The 24992-nt window shown below is 33.1% G+C and overlaps 4 protein-coding genes and 1 non-coding gene across 12 annotated transcripts; 2 read left to right on the top strand and 3 right to left on the bottom strand.

Moving 5' to 3' along the window:
- Positions 1-2172: 2172 nt before the first annotated feature.
- Positions 2173-5242, bottom strand: LOC18044733. Of its 6 annotated transcripts, XM_006436134.2 has the most exons (7): positions 4612-5242; positions 4336-4453; positions 3792-3913; positions 3593-3678; positions 2979-3088; positions 2842-2874; positions 2173-2618 (listed from the first exon to the last, which is right to left on the bottom strand). In XM_006436134.2, exons 1-7 carry the CDS (start codon positions 5187-5189, stop codon positions 2568-2570), a joined length of 1098 nt encoding a protein of 365 aa, XP_006436197.1. In that variant the 5' UTR covers positions 5190-5242; the 3' UTR covers positions 2173-2567. The 6 variants fall into 6 exon arrangements, with proteins under 6 accessions (XP_006436197.1, XP_024041023.1, XP_024041024.1 ...); XM_024185255.1 differs by lacking the exon at positions 2842-2874; XM_024185256.1 differs by lacking the exons at positions 2173-2618; positions 2842-2874 and adding an exon at positions 3170-3263 and having other exon boundaries at positions 3002-3088.
- Positions 5243-8299: 3057 nt separating this feature from the next.
- LOC18044462 lies at positions 8300-9454 on the top strand. Its single transcript, XM_024185637.1, has 2 exons — positions 8300-9072; positions 9214-9454. Exons 1-2 carry the CDS (start codon positions 8300-8302, stop codon positions 9452-9454), a joined length of 1014 nt encoding a protein of 337 aa, XP_024041405.1.
- A 2010-nt stretch (positions 9455-11464) lies between these two features.
- On the top strand, positions 11465-11536 carry TRNAP-AGG. Its single transcript has one exon. It is a non-coding gene; the product is annotated as a tRNA-Pro (tRNA).
- Positions 11537-12769: 1233 nt separating this feature from the next.
- LOC18044461 lies at positions 12770-16551 on the bottom strand. 2 transcript variants are annotated; one of them, XM_006436132.2, is made up of 7 exons: positions 16141-16551; positions 15753-15861; positions 15186-15369; positions 14233-14381; positions 14002-14153; positions 13253-13367; positions 12770-13159 (listed from the first exon to the last, which is right to left on the bottom strand). In XM_006436132.2, the coding sequence occupies exons 1-7, from the start codon at positions 16527-16529 to the stop codon at positions 13019-13021; spliced, it is 1239 nt and encodes a 412-aa protein (XP_006436195.1). In that variant the 5' UTR covers positions 16530-16551; the 3' UTR covers positions 12770-13018. The 2 variants fall into 2 exon arrangements, with proteins under 2 accessions (XP_006436195.1, XP_006436194.1); XM_006436131.2 differs by having other exon boundaries at positions 15186-15345.
- Positions 16552-21142: 4591 nt separating this feature from the next.
- LOC18044460 (AP2-like ethylene-responsive transcription factor TOE3) lies at positions 21143-24173 on the bottom strand. Of its 2 annotated transcripts, XM_006436129.2 has the most exons (10): positions 23360-24173; positions 23206-23231; positions 23078-23108; positions 22823-22910; positions 22558-22703; positions 22348-22392; positions 22142-22245; positions 21927-22030; positions 21731-21820; positions 21143-21617 (listed from the first exon to the last, which is right to left on the bottom strand). In XM_006436129.2, exons 1-10 carry the CDS (start codon positions 23947-23949, stop codon positions 21330-21332), a joined length of 1512 nt encoding a protein of 503 aa, XP_006436192.1. In that variant the 5' UTR covers positions 23950-24173; the 3' UTR covers positions 21143-21329. The 2 variants fall into 2 exon arrangements, with proteins under 2 accessions (XP_006436192.1, XP_006436193.1); XM_006436130.2 differs by lacking the exon at positions 22348-22392.
- Between the last annotated feature and the right edge of the window lie 819 nt (positions 24174-24992).

The following is a 24992-nucleotide window of genomic DNA, read 5'->3' as shown; positions in this document are numbered from 1 at the left end:
ATAAATTGCAAAATTTATCATAAAATGTGTTGCATGTGAAGGCTGTAATGTCACACATTGAAAACGGAGGTGAGATATTAATATATTTATTTAATCTAATATATGAGATTGTATACTACTAATTGGAAATCTTTTGGCTTGAAAATCACGACACAAACGTGTAAATTGAGGATCTTTAGAGCTTACTGGAAATTTACGACATAAATTATTTCATTGATTATCTCATAAACTCTCTGAATTTAATGCAATCAATGGCCTCTAAAGCCTATCTACCATTATAAGGGAAAAGACCCTTATCATCAGAGTTTCATGCAATAGCCCATTTTATTTATACTCTTTAAATAATAGCCCAAAATATCATTATATTAATTCACCATTAGTTAAATGTTATTTATTAGCAATTCATTGAGATTAAAAATGGATTTTTCATTAAAGCAAAAATTTTTTAAAAATAAAATTTGACATATAATTAAAAATAATTTTTATCTAATTTCACTAAACAAGAAATACCGAAAATATGAAAAACTTATATTTCAAGTAATTATTTTGCACTCCTCTCTATTTTTATCGGTATGAAAGTCTTATAAACTCTAAATCTAAGTACAAAAAATAATTATAATTTTTATATTTGTATAAGTATACTCTTTAATTGCACTATGAGCGGACTTAAGCAGATAGTAGTATGCACTTGGGGAGATAATAATGATCAAAGAAGAGTGGCGGTAAAGTTCAAAATAAAAATTTGTTCAAGATTAAGAAGATATTCAATATGTGCAAGCACACACAAAATTAGTTGTATTTTTGAATTTTTTTCCCAATAATTTAAAAATATTGTGTTAATTACGGTTTATTACTTATGATGATTATTTAGTGGCTATATCAAACTATTTCATCTTTGATTGCATTTAAGAATAAATTAATGAATTTTACATATTTTGTAGTGTTATTTAATTGTGTAAAAATTTTATTTTAATATAGTTTGTATCACATTAATGAAAAATCTTATTTTGCCCTCAATGAATTGCTAGTTAATGGTAAAAAATCAATGGTGAGTTAGCAGAAGGATGTTTAGAGCTATTGTTTAAAAAGTAATGATAAAATGAACTATTGCATGAAACCCTAGGGATGAAAAGGACTTTTTCCCATCATTATCAATATAACTCTATTGATGTTTACAATAAAATATTTACTAAAAATTCTTAAATCAACTATTTGCAATGTAATTTGAATATTTGAGTTTAGCACTAAATCTACTTTGAAATGAGTTAAAAATATTAGACACTTTCAGCGTACATAGAGAGTATATAATTATACTTCCATGATCAAATATTGACGATATTTCGGCCGAAAAAACAGTTGAAAAAATAATTAAAAATTTCTACTCAGTTATATTTGATTAGAACAATAAAGGAGAGGTTGAGGGGGCAAGCATTAATTTTCAAATAACAGTGGCTCTCGATGATGATAGAAGAAGCTTCTAGAATACATTTAAGGTATCATGTCAGCCTACAATAAACAAATAATGTTATAATATATATTTATTTATTTTAAAAAATTATAATGTAAATTATGATTATATTAAATTTAAATACATATATCATATATACATTAGTTGGTTGTATTACCTCTGATGTATTCTAAATTTTTCCTGATAATAGATACTTTGCCCAACAATAACCACAACCTCAATCGGGGACGGGCCATTACATGTGCATAAAATTCAGTAACAGTGACTTCAGCAAAGGTTGTAAAACATTCTTTAAAGATAAAGATACAACCTATAATTTAACTCTTAGACTACATTTGAAAGATCGGATTGAACTAGATTAACTCTTAAGATTAGATTGGATTAGATTAAATTGGATTAGGCTGTTTTTTGTTTGGTAACAAGACTTTATTAAATTTAATTTAATGAAGCTAAAATAACTATTTAAATAATATATTATTTTTTAAATCATATTGCTATTTGTTAAATTTAATATTTAGATTTTAATATTATTGAAATTAAATATATTGAATTATTTTTTGTGTTTAATATATTACATACTAGTTAAAATAAATTATTGAATTAAAAATTTAATTTAATATTAAATTCTAAAAAAGTTAAAAATGAATTATTGAATAAATTTGTGACTAGTAACAAATTTAAACTATCAAATATCTAATCCTATCTAAACCCATATGAAAATGAGGATTAATAGTCCTATGAATGTTGGACTAAAATTTGGACTAATTTTTTAGTCCTGACAGCCAAACATAACTCTGGATTGGATTAATTTTTTTATTCTTTAAATTAGTCTAATCCTACCTTTAATCCAACATCCAAACATGGCCTTAAGCATTATACGAAGAATATATGTATATGCATGAAAGAAGAATCCAGCATCTTCTTAATCTCCATGACGGTGTCAGTTCTGTTTGGACGTATACTTGGGGATCCTCACGCGGTGACAAAAACAAACAAGGCGAGCAGTGAATGAAGACCAGTGACTGGCTCCACTTTGGAATCAGCAGAGTGTTAAAGTTTCCTCCACCATTCCCATGCAGATCAAATGAAACAGAGTGATTCACCTCTTTAATGTATAACCTCCCAGTCCTGCTCTCTCCATGATCTCTTCCTGCTTCACCAACAGCCATGAAAATTAAAAGAATAAAAGAAAGATGAGGAGCGGGTAGAGTTATTGTGTTATTCATTCTATTTTACTGTATTTGGTGAAGAATTTGAATCAGAATCAGGAGAGAGGGGTAGGGCAAATGGTGTATGGTAGCAATAATTTCATATGAAACAGCCTCACATCAAGTGCAATGGCTGGTGCAAGCGCATGAAAATTTGTATTTCACCTGGATTGTTTTTGTGATCATCCCAGGACCTCCCTGTCATCCAATACAATGCAGGGTGTGCGGCAGAAAATGAGGAGTAATTCAAATATAATTACTAGTGCAGTTAGAATTAGAAAGAAACTCAGAAATTCATGCACCTCAAACAATTTCTGCTCCCATGCAATGTCATTCCAACAATCCGATTCCTGCAATTCCCATGTCTTTGGGACTTGAATTGACTCCACATGCTGCAAAACTCTCAAGCTACCTGCAAGAAATATCTACTTACAATCCTCATCAAAAGGCAGTATTTAATACAACAGTAACCACCATAAAGAGTTGGTCTTACTAGCAACTGGAGCATAGTGTTGATGCAATGAAACAATGAACATAACCACCAGAAATCCATGGTATGATGCCCTGGAACAATTTCAAAAATCTACCTACAAAGGTTGCACATAATTGCTACACGTCATTTCCTATTAACAGTTCAGAAAGCAGTCATTTCCTATTAACAGTTCAGAAAGCAGTCTTAAAGTCGGTGTTTACTCTTAGTGTAACTTAGCTTATGAAAGGTTCTTATGTCCGATGGTAGTGACCACGTTAAATAGTAACACACCTGGGGTTAGAGAAAAGTAATAAGCAAAGGTGTGGAGATATGATTCCGCTCAAAGATAGGTGAGTGGAAACCCAATCCTAGGTTGTTAAATCATTTGTAATAAATAAGCGAACCTTTTTTGGGCAATAAGATCAAAGGAACTGGAATATTTACTTGTAATGAATGCCTCTTTCCAGAGTTCATGCTGCGACCACGATGAAGCTAATTCACGTATTGGAATTCCTTTGCTTCGGCATACTCTGAACAGAATAAAAAGTATTTAAGAAAAATGCAATGACAAAATACACCCCAACCAATTCATATAAGCATATCGAAATAGTACACAGTTAAATTCCACTGAAGGTATGCTTACTCAATAACTAGTTGGCGTATAACTCCTGGAAGGACACCATCACTTATAGGAGCTGTTTGCACTTCAAAACTATGGCTATTATTGCAAGTTTGCAAGAATTTGTCTTCTGCTTCACTGTTATCCTAAGAACATATTTCATAAAACCATTTAATAATGAAATTTATAGTGCATAGTTGATACATAACGCCCACATCAAATCCACAGCCACATGTCAACTTGAAATTCCACTCCACTTATCAATTAAGTCTTGCAGAAGCATTTGTGATTTATAACTTGAATGAGCCAAGTACTATCCATGGGAAAAATGGACAAGAGCCTAAAGATATAATAGATAGTTTTCAAGGTATGGCAGTTAGTGTTTACTAAACACTTTAGTGCTATAACTTTTAAGCTACAGCTGCCAAACCTCAATCTCAATCGCCCCTGATATCTAATAATGTTAACAACCCCATATCATACCAGCAATATTTCAACTTCAACTTCATGATACTATTCATACTAAGCAACAGCAATGATTCGGAAGATTTGATTGACAATCACACACCTTACGACAAACAACGAAAAAGTTTGTTATCGAGCCTTCCAGCAGTTGATCACCATCATTTGACAACAAAAGCTCAGTCACCGAAGGTGGCCTCAGCTTCTCCAAAGGCTTCCTGAGCCTGCATAAGATTGAATAAACAACAACTAATAATGCCTTCATTTTGGTTCAAAATTTCCATGAACATGAATCAAAATCAAAAAAATTTTTAAGGACACAATACTACTACAACCAATCAATTCAAATCTCAAGTAAGCTCGATTCAAAACTTAAACTAACCTTACCCAATCCGAATACTTCGCCTCTGCAACATCCCTTCCACGACCCACCAGAGCCAAGCGGGCCCCAGTTCCCTCAACGCCAAACACAAAAGGCACATACCCACTAAAATGCACAGACACATCAAACACCCCCAAAAAATCATCACTGCCCATATTCTCAATTCCACTCAGTTGCCCGTAATCCCCACTAACAAGAACTGTAACCGCCAATTCCTCCCCGTCTCTCCTCTCTTTCAACGCAATGGGTAACGCTTCGTTCATTGAATCATTAACTAAAGACTTAATCATTGATTCCCACATTGATAGTGAAGATGACGATGATGGTGTTCGTATTGGTTCTAGCCCTGATGGTGTTGGTGATTTGAACAAAAGATTTGGGCTTGAATTGTAGAGGATTCTTGCTGAACTTGCGAGGCGTCGTAAATGCCGTTCCCAAAATAAGAGACACGAGCCGTTGTTGTGAGTGCGTGTGGTCGTGTATGCACCTCGACGTTCTTGAAGGAAAGTTGAAACTGACGGTGTATCGGAGGCCTGCGAAACGACGCCGTTGCTGAACACGATTCTGGTACTCGTCATTTTACTTCATCTTCTATTCTCTCCAGACTTCAGTCTAGAAAACAGTGCGAGGGGCTGTTAGCGTCAGCGTCACTCGATTTCAAAACAGCGCGAGTGTCTCGAATGAGCCAGAGCCCAGATGGTTGATCTTGGGCCGCTTGGCCCATTAAAATTAGATGCAACTAGGGATGGCAATTGGGAGGAGAGGGGAGGGGACCAATCTCCCCGTACCCAATCCCCGATATTTTACGTATGTCCCCGTCCTCTTCCCGTCCCTGTTAGAATTACTTAAGAGAATCTTCATCTCCTCCCTGAATAATAATAGGGGATTCCCGAGGGTCCTTGATCCCCGAATAACTAATACATTTTTTTGTTTTTTATTTGAGTTAATCATATAAAATAAAAAATTCAAATAAAAGTAAAGTTCAAAAAATATCTTATATTAATATCCATTACAAAAGTCACATACATTAAATTAGTAAGTAACGCAGCATGCAAGGGATACAAACTTCTTTTACAAACTATCATGAATAAATTAATATTCTAATACAAAATTGTTACAAATAAAATCGAATTTAGATTCAAAATTAACTTTTTCAATGGTGGCGTGGACACTTTATAAATGTGGATTATTCCCTTTACATCATAATAGTTAAGTCGGAGCAAATCAAGAGCAAATATTAGATTAAATTAGATTAGATATTAAAATTGTGATTCGCTGTGGGTAATTATAACATCTAAAAATAAATAAAAAATAGATTTAAGTTTAAAATATTTAATGAATATTAAAATTAAAACAAAATTTTTGGGCTAATAGAATCTATCCGGTCTTTTTAATGTCCTAAATAAAAATTTATGACTTTAATTAGTTAATTAGGCCTAAAAGTTTAATAATATAAATATTTTGATATTTTTTTATTTTTTTCAATTTTTATAATTTTATAATTTAAATTTTATTATTTATTTACTAGTAATTTTAAAAAATAAAAATTAAAATTAAAATTAAAATGGGGAAATGGGTAGGGGATGGGGATTCTACCTCATCCCCGTCCCCTCCCCGAATAAGAAATTTGGTAAAAAAATTTACTCGTCCCTTCCCCGAATATGAAATTGGGTATGAAATTATCCCCATACCCTCCCCGAATGAGAAAAATCCCCGAGGGTACCCGTCCCCGTGGGGATTTTTGCCATCCCTAGATGCAACTATTAATTTTTCTTTTTCTAACTTCTTCTTATTATTATTATTATTATTATTATTATTATTGTCTTGGTTATTACTATTTTTAGGTTCGTGTGGGGATTAGCGTAGGGATGGCAAAAATCCCCACGGGGACGGGTACCCTCGGGGATTTTCCCCATTCGGGGAGGGTACGGGGAAAATTTTATACCCAATTTTTTTTTCGGGGAGGGGACGGGGAAAATTTTTTACCCAACTTTTTATTCGGGGAGGGGACGGGGATGAGGTGGAATCCCCGTCCCCTACCCATTTCCCCATTTTAATTTTTAATTTTATTTTTATTTTTAAAATTACTAATAAATAAATAACAAAATTATAAATATTGTTAAAAATAATAAATATCAAAATAGTTGTATGTTGGGAAAGTGGTCACCCCTTACCGGGAATTAGTTGAAGAGTATTAATTGAAGTTTTCACCAATTGTTTATTGCTTTGATTATACTGGTAGTAGTTCTTCTACTAGATCTACAGGGGATTCTTATAAGAAAGCAACCAAATGGATGACAGGTTTTGATGATTATGTAAACAATGGAGATTGTGCATTTGTTGCAGATGAATTAGATTCATATTTGGATGAGAAAGTTATACCCCAGATGGAAGATTTTAATATTTTGAGTTGACGGAAGACAAATGCTAATAGGTATCCTACATTAGCTCGAATTGCTAGAGATATTTTGGCAATTCCAATTACAACAGTTGCTTCTGAATCAGCTTTTAACACTAGTGGTAGAGTTGTGAGCCCATACCATAACAAACTTCATCCAAGCACATTGGAGGCCTTAATGTGCTGTCAAAGTTGGTTACGAGCTTACAATAGCGGTATGAGTTTATTTTAATATGATTAATTTAAAATCGAAAATAAAAAAATGTATTAGACTATTAGTTATTCGGGGACCGGGGACCCTCGGGGATCCCCTGTTATTATTCGGGGAGGGGATGGGGATTCTCTCAAGCAATTCTGACGGGGATGGGGAGGGGACGGGGACATATGCAAAATATCGGGGATGGGTATGGGGAGATTGGTCCCCTCCCCTCCCCTCCCCATTGCCATCCCTAGATTAGCGCCATCAAAGCATCAACTTTTACCCTCAATTATTATTTGAACCCGAGTAGTCATAGGCACAAAACACATTTACGACTACCAAAACTATGCGCAAATGAGAAAGAAAAATTAACATTATATTTTAGTATTCAATTCTTTTATCATTAAGTTTCTTCATAATTGAACTAATAATGTGACCTGGTTCGAATTTTGTAGAAGGTAGAAGAAGAAAGAAGCATTATACTCATGAGCATCCATTACTTTCCTGAAAATGTTAAATGAACCTAATTATATATATACGCACAAATGTAGTTAGTCTTTAATGTAGAAACTATTGACCAACTAAAAAAAATACGAACTCTAATGAATTTAGTATTTTTAATATATTAATTCACTTTGTTTATCTTTTATCCACATTGACATCCCAATTTATGAATTATTATTATACATTATTATATACATATAATACTTTTTGTCAAGTTTAATAAATTTTCTTTTATTAACTGAAAAAAAAAGGGAGAGAGAGAAAAGAATAAAAAGGGCAGTGAAATAAAATCGGCCTTGTCAACTTCCCAAATCCATGCAATATAGTTTCCATAAAAATCATGAAGCAAAAATGTAAGCACCAAACTATAAACAACTCAATACCAAAACATATTTCTATATTTGACCGTTGCCTTTGAAACACTATCACAAAAATATCTTACATTTCTTCCATTTCTGCACCGAAATGGCGTCTCTTCGCAACAGCACTATCCTTAACCCTCACAACAGTCGCTAATCGTAGCTATTCGTCTCTATAAAAAGAACCCACAAAGCATTTCATCGTCATCCCCAGAAAAACGACCATCAATGGCTTCCTCTTCTTCATTGGCTCCTTTAACAGTGACAAAAGAACAATTCAAAACATTTCACAACATAGATCGCATCCTGTTCACTAAGCTTGTCCACTACCTCGGCCGCAACTCCATTGAGTCCATGCAAGTCATTGCGTTATGGATTTGGCTTGAACATTCCGGACTGTGTCGAGATTTAGTGAACACATTGCTAACATGGCCGGATACGTTGATCACTTCGCTTGCCGATGAGGCCGTGTTGTGCTTGAGTTGCATCCAGAGCGATGAGTCATTTCCTTTCTCTTTACAGAACATCGAAGTAATTCCTTTAACTCAAAGCATCACCAAAAGTAGGGTTTCTTTAAGCTTCTTTCGTGACAATCGGCTCAAAATTCTACACGCGGTTACGAAGAATGTTATCGAAGTCTGCGCCAGAGCTTTTGAGGACCTTGTGCTACATGAGGTACAAAATAAGGCGATCATTCGCGATCAGAATGCTGAGAATAGTTTAAGAGGAAATGAAAATATGGTCAAACAGCAGCTTAGTGATTATGGTCCGATTGTGCCTGTTATGTCATATTATGATGCTGTGGTTCAGCGGCAACACGATGTTTTGAGAAATGAAGTCGACGAGATGTGGAGGCGTATGCAAATAAGTAGTAGTAATTCTGACGAGAAAGGAAATCATGATTATCAAGTAACTGTACCACCAGATGAGAGGACTATTTTTTTGACATTTTCTAAAGGGTACCCTATTTCAGAAAATGAAATCAGAGACTTTTTCATTAGGTATATATATGTGTGTGTGTATATTTCTTGCTATTAATTTTATTATTTATAGTGCTAGCTAGGACTTAATAGAATTTGATGGGTTAGTTAACTTTGTTATTACTTCTTCTGGTTTGAAATAAAAAAATTAAAATTGAACAGGAAATTTGGAGAGTGCTTTGAAGCTATTAACATGCAAGAAGTGGCATCGTCAACGGAGCAGCCACTATTTGCACGTCTTGTTATGGATTCTGCTTCCTTCATGGACGTGGTACTTGGAGGCAAGAGCAAAGCTAAGTTCTCCATTAATGGTAAGCATGTTTGGGCTCGAAAATACGTTCGTAAAAATCATCCACCACAGCCGTCATCTCCATCCCAACCGTCATCGTCGCCTAAGATATAGACAGTATATTGAAGTTGTAAACCTCGTCGGCAGAGCCTTGTGGCAGGACAAAAAGAACTGAATTTTTTTTTTTTTTTTTGCTTTTAATATAATTTTACTTTTTGGCCTCTGGTGCAATATATTTTCAATTTGGAGGATTATTAGGGTGCGTTTATTTTAGAAAAGAAAAATGATGTTCCTGACGTCAAATAAAAATTTGTTTGGTAGTTTGTTCTTAAAACAATATATGAAAATAAAAACAGTAAAAATATGTTTTGTTATTTGTTTAAAAATATGAAAAATAATAAGAGTACGTTTGGTTGTTTGTCTGAAATACAAATTTTTTTATGAAATAGCTTTCTTCAATTTATTTATACATTTTATCTTTATTTTTATAAGTTTAATCAAAATAAAATTAAATTTCATACAACAATAATAATTTTCAGAAAACCCTCTCATAATTTATTAAGTTGAAAAAAATTAAAATAAAATAATAAATGTAGAATTAATTAGCATATAAAAAAATAAAACTCTATACTACAATTATATTTATTATAGACGTTTAAGTAGTTCATTTACAAAAAGACTACAAAAATATTTGCATCCAAAACATGCCCAATATCTACGTCTATGCCTTTCAACATGAAGGCCATCACCCACAAATAAACACAAAAAAATGCTATACTACTAACAATAATAAGATCAGAGCCAAGTTTGCTAACCTAGAGGATTATGATTATGTTCTGAGTGAAGGACCATGGATGATTGCAAACCACTACCTCACTATCCGCAAAAGGTGTCCTTCTTTCCAACCAGAGGAGGATGCCATTAAGAATCTGGCTGTATGGGCTAATCAGCTGTGAAACTAGAAAAGCCAGATGAGGCTGGTGACAAGACAAGTTCAAATTGTACTTTTTGTGACCAATATATGACCGAGAAATGAGTTGATGAGCCCTCATGGGTGGTCTTACCAGATATAGGAATTTCTCCATTCTTCGATGATCCAACGCGCTAAGGGATTTCATGTTCTCAGTATTCACCACTACCTGTAGATGCTCCTTGATTCTTCCTTTAAAAGAGGATAACGCCCTGGCAATTAAGCCAGCGTTCTCACCAGCAAGCTCTGATTCGCACCTCTCCTAGGCCTCATTTTCCTCCGCTCCTTGTTCGTTCCTCACCCTTTCTCTTGTCCACAATCGCCTTTTGACTAGAGGTAGAGAGAGAGAAAGCCGCCTCCCTCTAATCTTGATACTACAGTCTCCATATCGGCTAATAATACATAATAGCAATAAGGCAGATCTAGCCTTAAGAAGAGAGTGAGGAAAGGGCCTAGCTTCTCAATAATCTGGGAGACTCCACAAAGAATGTATGAGTCAGTGACAATGGTAAACATGAAGTTTCTTCGGCAACGCTTTTTTCCAAGCAAGATGCAAGAGGGGACGAGCGTGTCTCAGCACTTAGACAAGATGGAATAACAAATAAAAATTAATATAATAGAAAATCATACAAATTTTAAAGAACAATTAACAAAATCATAAAATTTCCCCCCAAAAAAAAAAGTAACCCTAGATTTTCGCTATAGTTGAAGAGATAAAAAACTAAAAACTAACGGTTGAAGAAGAAAAAAGATAGAAGTACTGGTTACAATTGAAGAGATAAGATAAAAGTAAATGGTTACAAGAGAAATGAAATAGAATAATAATTAAATAAATAAAATTGGTGGGCCAGAGCACCACCTTTTTCCCTAATCTTTTTTTATTTATTTCCCACTTTTATTAACAAAAGTTGAGAACGCCGATTTGGAGTAGTGAAAGAATAAAAACATTTTGTTCTTCAAAATTTTTAATGATTGTCGAAGGATTGCCAAACATGTTTTTATATTTTTTTTTTTTTGAAAAACACAAAACACCCAACCAAAAATAATATCAAACGCACCCTTAACTTCTTTAAACATGCTTATAGTTGTCCTAATGCAAATAAGATAAACTGAAAAAGTAGTTTTAAAAGTTATTACCCACGACCCATCAAACAGGGCATTTGGTCTAGTGGTATGATTCTCGCTTAGGGTGCGAGAGGTCCCGAGTTCAATTCTCGGAATGCCCCTCTAAATTTTGCAATTTCTTTTGGGTGATCCAAAGAGTCTATTCGTGCGAGAAAACTGCCTTGGTCCTCAAACGTGCCCTTCATCTTTCTCCTGCGGGACTGCTTGCGTGACATATCCATCACCTACTCAAAAAGTGACCCCGGCTCCGCTTGGGCTCGGTGTCTTGATAAAACAGAGCAGCTTAGCGGATAAAAGACACAGCTAATGCAATGGCATTCGCAATGATAGTCCTAAGCTTACGTGGTCCTGAATCTCAAGATTAGATGAAGATGGACAACCGTGATACATCTGTACTGTCTGGAGAACAAGATCGTGTCAAAATTAGATTAAGATGTAGAACCATTATACATAGGGATGGTAAATATCCAATTATGGATGGATAATATCCATCCAAACACAAATTCATAATTATTCATAATGGATATATCCATATCCATATCCAGTATTTAATATTGGACATGGATATGAATTTTATCCATATAGTTATAGAGATACATGGATATTTTATTTTTATTATATAAAAATAATAATATAAAATAGTTAAAATTTCAATATCAAATTTGGCTATTAAACTATTCATATTAGTAATAATATATATAAAAATAAATAAAATGGCGGTCCGGTGGTCGATGGCGGCGGTCCGGCAACTTTCCGGCAAATCCCGGCGGAGCTCCGGCGACCTTCCGGCGGTGCTCCGGTGACCTTCCGGCGAGATCCGGCGGTAGTTCCGGCGACTTTCCAGTGAAGGTCCATTTATAATATTAAATTAATAAAATAAAATAATAATTATTAATAGTATTAAATAAGTTAAAAAATTAAAGGATAATTTTGAAAATTTTATTTTGTAATATAAGGAGAATTTAAATTTTCCACTAGTTAATATAATATTTTTACAATTATTTGTTTATTATATTTGTTTATTTTTTATTTTATAAAATTAAAATTTTTTAAACTTGTGTTGGGTTAAACGGATATCCATTAGGTAAAAATAATTATCCATATCCATCTGGATGTAATTTTAAAATATTCATTTCAAGATCCAAAAATTTTTGGATGGATATTATCCAATCCAATTAAATAGATATTGTGGATATCTATTATGGAACGATTCAGTTGCCATCCCTAATTATACATCTGTGCTGTATAGAGAACAAGATCATAAGTCATAACTCAACACAGCTTCAAGCTTCAACGTTGAAAGAATACAAAAGACATCAATAATTTGCCTCCTTTCATCAGGCTATCATTAGTAAATTTTAGGTCAAAACAACAAAAGAACAGATTCAATCACTTTTACTATATGATAGATGATCAAAAACATTGTATTAATTATCCTCATCACTATTTACATGAAGTAAAATTGGCCTGTTTGAGTTTTGATTATGATTTGTGCAATAGCAGCAAAACTAATAGGAGTAGATGTACAGCAAATATGGCCTAAGGTCCTCAAGTTCCCATTTCAATGGAATGGGAAGTTAGTGCTAATGCAAAGTACTCGCTGTCCTCTGGAAAAGGTCATAAAGAGAGATAAGAATTTCAGCACTAATCAATATGATGATCAGCCATTCTAGGAAATCGGATTTCCGATTTTGAAGGATTTCCTGAAGAAAGCGAATATTATGCTGCAAAGAGAAGACAAAACTTCAAATCCAATGGTGATTTGCAAGTATTGGTAGAAGAGAGTTGATGAAGTTTCCATGACAAAAAGATCATACCTCCACAAACTTCAACTTAAAATCAAGACTGGCAAATCTCTGTGTTAGTTCAAATTCATCTCTGAGATACTCCCATATTTGGGCATATTTAGCATCCTTCCACGCGATGTCTGATCTGTAAAAAATCAATAAAATTTTGTGTGCGTTACACAAAAAGAAAATAAACGTACTTCTGTGGTACAGTTACTTCGACGGTAGTGTGTTGGCCAAAGTTGGTGGACATGGATTCTCTTGTTTGGACCTTATTCTGGGTCACTTATTGGTAAAAGACACATAGTTTCCTGGGCTCAGGTTTGCTTGCTTATGTACAGCAGCACTACAGTGTCTCACAAAGGTTTTGAAGAAATTTAAAAAAGTCCAGCTAGTCTTCTATGTGGGATGCCAAAAAATAAAATAAAAGAGAACCCAAGGTGTGACACCTTGGTTTTCTGTTCTTCCTTCTGTTTTTCCCTACTACCTTTTCTATTCATCTAATTTCTACATGTTGCAATCAGTTTTTGTTTTCGCAGGTATTTTCTTTTATCAGATCTAGGACCAGTGCCTTTGAAGAAATAAATTTCCAATTTCAAAACCAGCCTTTGACAACTACAAACAATCACTTAAAATTTCCTACTTTTCAAGTCCTGCAAGCCAAAAAGTAGATCAGGCTTCACAAATATGGATAAGTAATTCTACTATTTTCTCAAACTAAAAGCCAGTTAGCGAATGATGTAGTATAACAGAAAGTTCATTCCAGAATAAACCATTACCTCTCAAAAAGGCCAAGCTTAAGAATAACATCAGCTAGATTAGAATTTGCCTTTCCTACTAGTTGAAAAAGTTTTTTGCTCTCCATGGTAAATGTCCCAGTTTTCTCCATACCACGGTTTATATCAGTAAATTCTGCAACCATCCCATCAACCTAAGAGAAGAGAAATTTTCTTAGTATTACCAAGTAATAATCTACCATGTAGACACTTCTAAGATTATATAGTACATACCTGTCGTACATAGTAGTCGAGAGCAATACTTTGACCTAGAACACTACCAATTATACGTATTCCGTCAATGTTCAAGAACTGTAACATGATGTGATCCAAACCCCCTTGCATCCATGTACTCAGAGTTGGCTTCTCTATCACTTCATACTCTGTAGTTTATATCAACTGCATTTAGACTACTTATTTTTTCAAAACTAAATACAAATAAAAGAAAAGCTCCTAACATGTGGCATCTTATGCTACTTCCACAAATTAGAGAAAGAAATACGTAACCACCTACAACTGGAGATGATATATAACAAAAATGTAAAGAATTAGAAAGTTGACATGCAGCTCCAATTAAAATCTGAAGACCAATAGAGCCCTCAATCCGTATATACATGACACTATCACTATTTGATTTTAAAAAACTACCATCCTAACTGGAGTTCACTGGCAACCAAACTTCTTTGGGTTATTGAAGGGATGTTACAAATGCTTAGCCTCTTCAAAATCATCCAGCTAAACCCTCATGTATGGAATAAGTACCCAAAACAATGATTCAGGAACCAGAAAAATCTCAAGTCCACTGCTCTGTCCAAAATGAAAAAGGTTCCACTCCCCCAGGCAAACTCAAAGCAAATACTTCTCCAGTGACCGCATGTATTTGTACGGATCAGTCTCAAATGAAATAAGTTGAGGACACCTTGGTACAAAAGAAATATTAACACAAGAAAACCTAGCTGGAGATAAATTGTGAAGAGGTATTTGCAGTTGAGTAAGCATTTTTAATTGATTTACCTATGTTTAGCAACAAAAAATTCATTTTCTGCTTGACCAAGAAGTAAAATTAACTTTCTTTGTTTCAAATTTAATATCATAGATGCAAGATGTGTCAAATATTTATGCTATCATGTTACCATTAGCAATATGTGAGTGACTTAGTGCCTAAAATTGAGGATGTATAAACTTACCATCCTTTCTCATTTCCGGAAGTAAACCCGATGCATGTCTTTCCACAATTTTCAGATACCCATCAACCTCAGGTTCACTGACATTAAACAAGACAATGGAACCATACTGAAAAACTACCATGAAACAGCAGTCACTTCCACTAATGCTAGCACCTGTGCCCTGAGACAAGGAACTTAGAAGTCCCTTTAGTAAGATATCAACAACTTTTAGCAAAACACAGAAAACCCTTGCTAAATTTTTATAATCAGAACATTCAAAAGCAATACAAATAAATTGCACTGATTGGACATCAGTGCTGATAATAATTGGAGGAGAAGGCAAAATAAATCTGTCAACTATAGCCCCACTACAAACAAAGAAATATGTAGTTTTAATTTGAATGAATGCATGTATATAACAAATATTTCCAATCCTTTCCTGTAATCTAACTCAAAACATTGTACTCCACTTGCATTCTGTAAAGTAAGGCATATAAACAATGCATTTACACACGAATTCCAACAAATTCACAACAATACACACGAATTAACATAGCCTAATAAAACAGAAGCAATGCATGAACTTACGCTGGGATTGGAAAGAGTGCCAAACTTCAATACAACATAATTAGTCATACGCGACGTTGGTGGAATAAAATTCTGCCTGTTCTGATCCACCAAGCCCCTCAAATCCACACTACACCAAAACAAAACCACAAAAAATTAGCTACACAATTACGTATTTACAACTTCAAAGTTAAAACAACACAATTCCCCCCTCGATTGCATTCCAAATTGTAACATACTTTTAAGTATTAAGATTAGGGTTTTAGCTTTTTCAGTTGAGGTTCAGGGTATCAAGCTTAATAGAAATAAAAATTAAAAGAAATAATTCCTTTCATTTTTAATTAAAAATTGTTTATTTATCATAACTTGTCAAAAATAAAAATAAAAATAAAAATAAAATTTAGCAAACCTAGTGGAGAAGAAGTAGGCTTTAACGGGAATATTAGTCCTAGGGTCCTCCTCTTCCTCCTCCAAGCTACCGTTTGCGCCGTCACCAACTTCAGAGCAGGAAACGGCGTCGTTCCAGTCGACAACCACCTGTGGTTCGGCAGAGGAAGCCGAAGTGATGCAATGAGCAACAAGCGAGCTGCTGAAATCGAAATGGAAGATTTGTTCGTTGAGAATCGAAGAAGAATAAGAATGCGAGTCCCTTGTGCGGATACATGTCACCGTTTTGGCAAGGGACACCGAGAGAGGGATCAGCGGCCGTTGGTAGCGGTGGTAGTGATGACGCGGCGGAGGACTGGGGGTTTTAGTGAAGATTGTTCGAACGGGCTGGCACAGTTTTGTGCGCCACATTTCCGCTCCGTTTTTGTCTGCGTCTGTGTTGCGTTTTGTTGGGGGTTTTAGTGAGGCCAGTTTTTAGGGGATAGAGTGTAGCACTAATACGGTGTCGTTTTTAAAATACAAACTTTTTTTTTTAAAAACGACCAAAAAATTAATTTTATTATTATAATTATCACTGTTATAAAATTTAAGCTAGCTGCCAAGAACACATAGTTAAGTTGCTGGGCACGGCTTTCTTTTAATTATAAGATGGAGGGTTTGAATCTTTCAAGTAGAGATGGCCAATGAACCGGACGGTATATGTTCGTATGGGACACGCAGCACGCATGTGGACTGGGTTAGGTTTAGAATTTTACACACTCACCTTGAAAGCACGACGCAGTTAGAGATTGACTAAGTATGGCACGATGAAAAAGGCTGCAATAAACATATTTTATTTTTAATAAAAGCAAAATTAAATTTTTATAATTTTATAAATAACTTTAAATTGAATTTTTTAAATTCATTTAATTCTCTATAATTGATTTATATTTATAATTTATTAAATAAATAATTGATATCATGTTTTTATAAATATGCATTAATATTATTGTGAATTATGAACTATGACTCTATGTAAATTCAAATTAACAATTAAGTTAACATTTAAGAAAAATTATTATTATTATTATTATTATTATTATTATTATTATTATTATTATTATTATTATCATTAAAAAAATTCTAATACTATAAGGTCAAACTTAATAATTAATATTATATTCTCTTACTATTATTAGTTTATTATTATTGAATATGGACTTGAATTTTCAATTTTCGATTCTATTAAATTTAAATAAAGACATATAGACTTGAAAAAGAAAAACGTCAACAACTTAGCATACGCTCTTAATTTTTTTTTTTTTTAAAAAATAGTTTATGGGTTTTTTTTCCTTAGCCATGGCACGTGTGTCGGGCCGGGCCTAAGCAAAAAAGACTTAGGCACGATATGGCACAAAACACATAGTGGACACAATAGGGTATGAGTACACATGAGCCTTGTTGCCAGCCCAGCCTATTGCCCATCTCTACTTCCAAGTGATTGTAAGACTGATTTATACTTTTTGTTTATGCTTTGGTGGTATATTTATTCTATATGAGATTTAGTTGTATTATATATATAATACTAAAAAAAGGTATGGATCTTAGAAAATTGAATACATGAAATGAATTAGGTTACATTTACTACTATTGCATTGTGACTGTCAAACTACAAGTGCTATAAAATTGATATTTTAGTGTGGAAAAACAATTGAACTACATTGAGGACCAGTTTACTACTATTGCGTTGTGGCTCTCAAACTACAAGTGCTATCCTTAGTGTGGAATAATATTTGAGTTACATTTAGGATCAGTTTAGTAATGTTGTAGTTTTTAAAATAATTGTTGTTAGTTGTACAAGATAAATAATAAATTGTGAAGAGAATTAATAAAACGTTTGGTAAAATTTATTTTTAAAAATACGGTGAGTTTTAAAATTAATCGTGTGCGTTTGATAATTTTAAACGCTAAACTGCAATAAGATTATAAATAATTAAATTGAACATAACATTTAATAAAATTTATTTATACATTTGTAGACATGCATATTAAATTTTTATTATATATTGTGTATATATATATATAATAATAATAATAATAATAAAGAAAATAAATATTTTTATTACTAATTTTTTATTTTGTTATCTCAAAATAATTGGTGATATTAATAATTTCTTTAAAATTAATGATTCTATTTCTTAATTAATAAGAATCATTTTGGATTTTATGATATTTATGAGATATAAACACACGAAATTATATTAAGTATAAAATTAATTCTCAAAATTCAATTTTAAAAAGTTCATTCGTTTCTTTTCAAAATCTACTGTAACGTTTGATGATTTTACCAAAAGTAATTTCTAAAAAAAATTACCAAACATCAAAATTAACTGTTAACTTTTTAAAATCAATTTTAGCCTTCTAAAAATAATTCCAAATGGGTCCTTAATATTTGCTATTTTAACTTTCTCGCCACAATTACGGATGTAGTCGATTTAGAGTTCTAGCTTGATTTTTTAAATGTAAGAGCATCACCAAAAGGCTATTCAAATAAGATTTTATTACTTATTTGCTTATTTGAAGAGTCACATCAATATTTAAAGCTCCAAAAGACACTCCAATTAAGATTCTTCAAATAAGAATTGATTCTCTCTCTTTAAATTTGGAGAGTTAATTTCTCTCTCTTCAATTTATATTTTATTATTTTTCATTGAAGAAAGAGAGAGAAGTGCTTTAATTACTATTAACTTTTCCTTTAAAAAACTAATTATATGATTAAAATAATATTAATTTATTTCTATTTAAAGAGTCTTTTGGAGAATATCATATTTTTTTATTCTTCTATTTGCCACATCGGTAAGTAAATAGGTATTTGAAGAGTAAAATTTATAGAGTCTTTTGGAGATGCTCTAATAAAGTTTTATAAGAGACCAATCAAATATCACGTCACTTATTTAGCGTGTGCAATTGCAATATAACATGACATTGATATATTGATTATTATTATATATACATACACACATGGTAATTATAAAAAAGCAACTAAAGAGCGATCAAAGAATCCTTAAAACCATCTTTACATTGACAACATAAACATTATTAATTTATTATTATCATTGAACGAACAAGAAGAAATCATACGTTTTCTTTTATTTTGTATTTTTGTTTTCATTTATAATGATATTAGAATTAGGTTGAACCGATGAACCCTTTCTTTCCCAAATAGGCCAAACCTTTTGGGTTTATCTTACTAAATTAAGACAATAACTTATAAATACATACAAATTATAAAATCTTAAAATTTTTTTCTGCTTATTGTATAATTTCTATCTATATAATTGTTAAATTTTAAAGGTTTCTCAAAAAAATATTTTCAATTGAAATTTAAAATATAAATGCAGATTATAAAATGGAGTGGGTGTAGATTTTTTTTAAAAGAATAATTAAATAATTAATGAAAAGGTAGCAGGTAACTTACAAGTTGCTGGTAAATATTTGTTTTTTAATTTTAAATTAATATTAATTTCCTCCTCAAATTATCTGGTCCCATTCTATATCTTTACTTTCTCTACTAATCGAAAGAGGATTTTAGATTTTTTTTTCCCTTCAATTCCACACTATATTCTTCATCTTTCTTTTTTTTTTTTGGGTGTCATTTGATCGTAACTCGAGAAAATTTAATAAAAAAAAGAAAATTTTTACAAGGATTGAGAAAAATTCAAATTTTTAAAATTTTGAAACTAGAAGTTACTGAGAGGTTTTGTGAATGATTAAATAGTTAAAAAATACCCACTTTTTGCTAACAAATTAAAATTTTAATCCTCTCATGAAATGATTTTAGAAAATTACTCTATACCAAATAATTACCCAATTTTTACTGAAAACTGAGGTAGATAACCAAATAACGAAAAGGTTTCTCTTAAACTTCTAAACGCAAACAAAATCTACTCGAAGAGTGACAAATGATAAAAGTCTTACAATTCTTGTTACGGCGAAACGTAAAATGGTTCACATAAATAAATAAGAGTTCTGCTATTTGTCCCAGGTCAAACCCCGAAAACTAAAGCAATTGATTACATCTGACAAGAATGTCCCCGAAATTGATAAAACGCCAAATGTTTTGCACATGACAGGAAAAATATCTGCAATATTTTATAATTTTTAATTAATGTAAGCCACGGCAACTGTTTGGGCCTTGCAAGAGTTAGGTACTGATTGTGGCCTTTGTGGGGTTGAGTGGGGTCCAAGCTAATTATTTCTCTTGAAGCTTCCATTTAAGGAATGGATAACACCGAGCTACTTGAGTTCATGGGCCATTAAGAGAGAATAAATCTAATCAAATAATTGATTACACAAGTCAAATTACACGGTTTTTCTTTTTTTTTTTAAAAAAAAAAAAAAAACTACTGCTATTATGTATTATCAAGTAATCAGGTGCATTTTGGTAATTTAGTCTCAGCACGACGAATATAAATTTGTTAATTGAGCTATGAATTAATGGGAACAAAACAATTTGATTGATAGCTCTCTTATCTGAACACACGTCTTCATCTCTCTCTCCAAACCCATGAGTTGCCTTTTTAAGAATCATTTGTAAAATTATTTTTTTATTAGTACAAAGGATTGGGTAAACATTTGCAATTCTAAATTTTTTGTCCAAAATAATTTTGTTCAACAATTGTATGTTTCAAGAATTTATAATAATTTTATTAGTTTCGTAAAATATATTATCCAAATGTCATATTTACCGAACACAATTAATTTTTATTGCACAGAACCCCAATACTAAAAGGGGCCTACAATTCTTAGTTATCTAACGGCTAGCTTCACATTTTGTGGCCACAAAATTGTAGGACTAGAAGACACAAAATGTAAGACATTAATTGAAAGGAATTCGTATGTATTTATTGTACAATTTTTGATATGCCGATGATGGTCATAGAATTTTGGAAGTTATTGTGTGTTAATAGTTTTGGAATAGTTCCAATTTGGAATCTACTTGAAATAATACAAAGATCAATATTATATAGACCATACAATACTTGTCATGAAAATTAAGTATATAAATATAAGTTATCACCAAAGCATTGAAACAATTTTTTTCTTACACTTGAAATAAATACAAACTCCGCAAACTAATGTAAGCTTGCTAATATTATTATGCTCAACTACACTTTCTAGAGACCAAAATATAAGATGGTGATCAAACCAAACTGTTGCACCGAACAAACTTTAGCTTCTGTAATTGCGCAAATGATGAGAATTGTCGATGGCGGCAGATGTGTTTTGTGTTGCGAGAAACATGTTGCGGGCTGCAGGGTTATTATTAATCTGCTGCTGAACTTGAATGGTATTAGCTGCAGGAGCAGTAGTGGGAGAAGAAGAGAATCCTGATGATGCTGCACTTGATAACAAATTCACTGGCATTGCTGCAACACTACCGTTATTGTGCATTTGCCATGCCCAGTTTGTGAATCCGGGTGAAGAAACACCTTGAACCCTCTTCTCCTTAGCCATTTCCTGTTATTATTTATTCGAAACTGAGGTTAATTCATCAACAGTCACACGAGAAGGGATATGAAGTTGTATCGAAAAATAAGGGACGTGGAAGATGATGAGTAGCGTAGTAGTACCTCATGGCTTTGGGGAGGCATTGTTAGGCCATGATGGGGATGATGGGGTTGTAATTGCACACCCATTGAAGCATAAACAGTGCTATCAAGCTGGTAAATCAGAAGTGTACGTAATAAGAATATGCATAAAGGCTGTAACAGTGTTACTACCCACATTATGAAATGCATAGGCAATTTTTGCTAGAAATTAACTTACCACTCGTCTCTCTTTGTTGGGCATTTGGCAAGCCTCACAATAAATAGTACTTGAAGGCTGGGAAATTCCAATGCTCAAATCAAGATTGAGGTTGTTGCTGCTACCTGCATTCAATTTTTTTTTTTTTAAATGACAATTAACTTAAGCAGAAAATCAAGCACATGTATACATAAAATAAAAAATAGATCATCATCATCAATGAATTAATTTAATACCTCCATTCTTAGAATCTAAAAGCGTCTCTCGTTGATAAGCACTTGGCTCAAAATTGGTTACTGCTTCTCTTCCATTTTGCTTGATTGCAGCTTTGTCATAGGCCCTGGATTCAAAAAGCAATGGAGATTCTTCAGACCAACCCATTTCTAAATTATGGTGTAAATTTCAGTTTCAGAAGGAAAGAATAACTCATGATCACAAGGACCTTGCGGCTTCTGCTTCGTTGTCGAACAATCCAAGATAAACATACCTGCGAGCACAAAGTTTAACTCTAATTCTACTTCTCTGGTGTACAATTTTATCAGGTTTCATAGTTTTCACAAATTAAGTTTCTAGCATTACCAAGTTTTTAGGGCTAAAAATATTATTAAAGATTGGAAGTTGTGAATATATATATATATATATATGTACTCACTTCTTTCCAAGGAGCTGTCCCATTCTAGCTTCCCATCTACCACATTTGTGCAATGTGACACCTCTGTATTTCGAGCTTCCTCTTGCAAATCCATTGCTTTGCCGACGAAGAATCAGCACAAATTCTTCTTTGGATAGATGCTTCATCTGCAGATCAATCAAGTTAACGCACGTACAATCAAGTCATTAAATAAAATACAGCACATACAAAACCCAGAACCCAACACATAATTCGTTGGTGATTAATTATGGTGCATGTTAATTACCTGCTTCATATCTTCTTCATAATCAGTTACACCGAAGTTAAGATCAGCATCAACTCCTCTGAACTTAATTGCAGCCCGATCGTATGCCCTGAAAATTACAAGATCCAAATTTAGAAAACTAACTCCACACATAGGACCATATTTTTTACCCAAAAAAGGAAAAAAAAGAAAAAGAAAAGAAAAGCACATGATCACTGATAATTAACTATATCTCTGATTAAATTAAAGAAAAGATATAAAGATATAGATTCTAACCTTGCTGCAGAATGGGCAGTGTCAAATCCACCTGACAAAAAGTTCGCCAGAAAAAAAAAAATCAATAATCATCCAAATTATAACCAAAAATATATACAACAACATTAAACTGCAGATTATTAACTTACCCAAATACACTTGCTTCCCGCAATCCCTGCGCATAATTTATCATATTCAACACAAATAAATTAAGTTAATTATGATTAAAATGAAGACAATTAATTAATTAATGTATAAAAAATCAAATTATATATAATATATTTATGAATGATCGATGATAACCAGATATGTGATTCCCATCTGCTGGTTCTTCGATAAAACGTGACACCGCGGTACTGAGAGCTTCTAGACCTCGGCCCTCGCCTGCTTTTTCTCACTTGCTGCGGCTTCTGCTGCACGGGTTTCAGCCCTTGCCCGCCAGCAGCTGACTCATCGTCAACATCATCAGCAGCAGCGGCGGCGGTGGCACAAGATAAATTCAACCACTGACCCGTAGTCGCACTCGTAGTGGACCCCGCTCCAGTCACCGGAAAGAGCTGACGCGTGATTGGAACAGCCTTATCATCAAGAATTGCTGCTGCTGCTGCTGCTGCTGACGCCGCCGGCTGGTAATTATTATTATTATTATCGTCATCCTCGTTTTCTTTCTTAAATATACCGAAAACGAACGGGAAGCTGACGTGGTTGTTGGAAGCGTTATCAGCAGCTTCTTCGTTGTTGATGACGGACGAGTTCGACGTTCCCGAATCTTCCATTTGCATCGCCGTGATCTTGATATTATTGTTACTGCTATAATTAATCTTCTTCTTGTTCTTGTCTGCACAGATTGAAGACGACTCGCAGGAAGCAATATCGAGATTGAGATCCAACATATCTTTGCTTTACTAATTTGTTATCTTGTTGATAATCAGCCAGCCGACGATGTGGTGGTCTTTGTTGCCAAACAGAAGCAAAACGAGATACAGGACGAGTGATTGATCATCAAGCTATAAGTTTATGCTTAAGCAAAGCCAAGAAAAGAAAGAACAAGAAAATGCAAACCGGGGCGTTTTTGTGGGCAAATAATGGAGAAAAGAGGAATGGCAAAACAATTGAAACTGACAGTCGATGAAATGAAATGAGAAGAACATAATGGGCAAATAAAAAGGTAAAAGGAGATAGCGACGCGTTCGCGGTGAAGGTCAAGTTATGTGTATCCGGAGCCACCATTGTTTTATTTTATTAATTACTTTTCACTTTTTGTTTTCTATTTTTTTGTTCTCACCTTTGTTTTTCTTTTTTTCTTATCTTTTTATCTACATAATAATAATAATAATAATTTATTGCTCTGTATAATTTGTGGATTTTTTTTTTTATCTCGATTTAGATGTTGTTATTTATTAAGTTCGTAATTATTTTTGATCATTGAAAGTGAAAAATCCAATGTTTGAATTCATGCATTGGGGCTGGTGGACTGGAGCCTGCTTTTAAGCATGTGTGACATTGAATTATATTTGAGTTATACTGTACGTTTCTTAAATAGTACTTTTAATTTTTTTTTTAAACTATTTTAAGTAAGGCGACACGTTCATAATAAGTAAATCTTATAATAGTATTATCCGATTGATAGATGTTGCCATTCGAGTCTTTTTATTTGACTTACCCTATAAGTTTACATTTCTAATTTTGGATATTAGAAAAGGTTGAAAATTTAAAGAAAAAAAAAAGTAGCATATTGCACACATTTCTTTAATTGCTTAACAGTTTATTCACATGAATCATCAATTTAGGTAGCCGCATTCAGCACGGCTGCCGGCTGGTCGGTCCCCAATCAGTCCAGTCTTTTACACGAAATTCACATTGGCAAAAGTCAACAGTAAAAAAAAAAAAAAACACGCTAAAATGATTAAAAATCCCTATTCACTAATTTATTTAT

This window comes from Citrus clementina, unplaced genomic scaffold, assembly GCF_000493195.1.
Source record: "Citrus clementina cultivar Clemenules unplaced genomic scaffold, Citrus_clementina_v1.0 scaffold_4, whole genome shotgun sequence".
In the NCBI taxonomy this organism is placed as follows: Eukaryota; Viridiplantae; Streptophyta; class Magnoliopsida; order Sapindales; family Rutaceae; genus Citrus; species Citrus x clementina.
The sequence above is the reverse complement of the archived record's forward strand: the minus strand, read 5'-3'. Positions and strand labels throughout refer to the sequence as shown.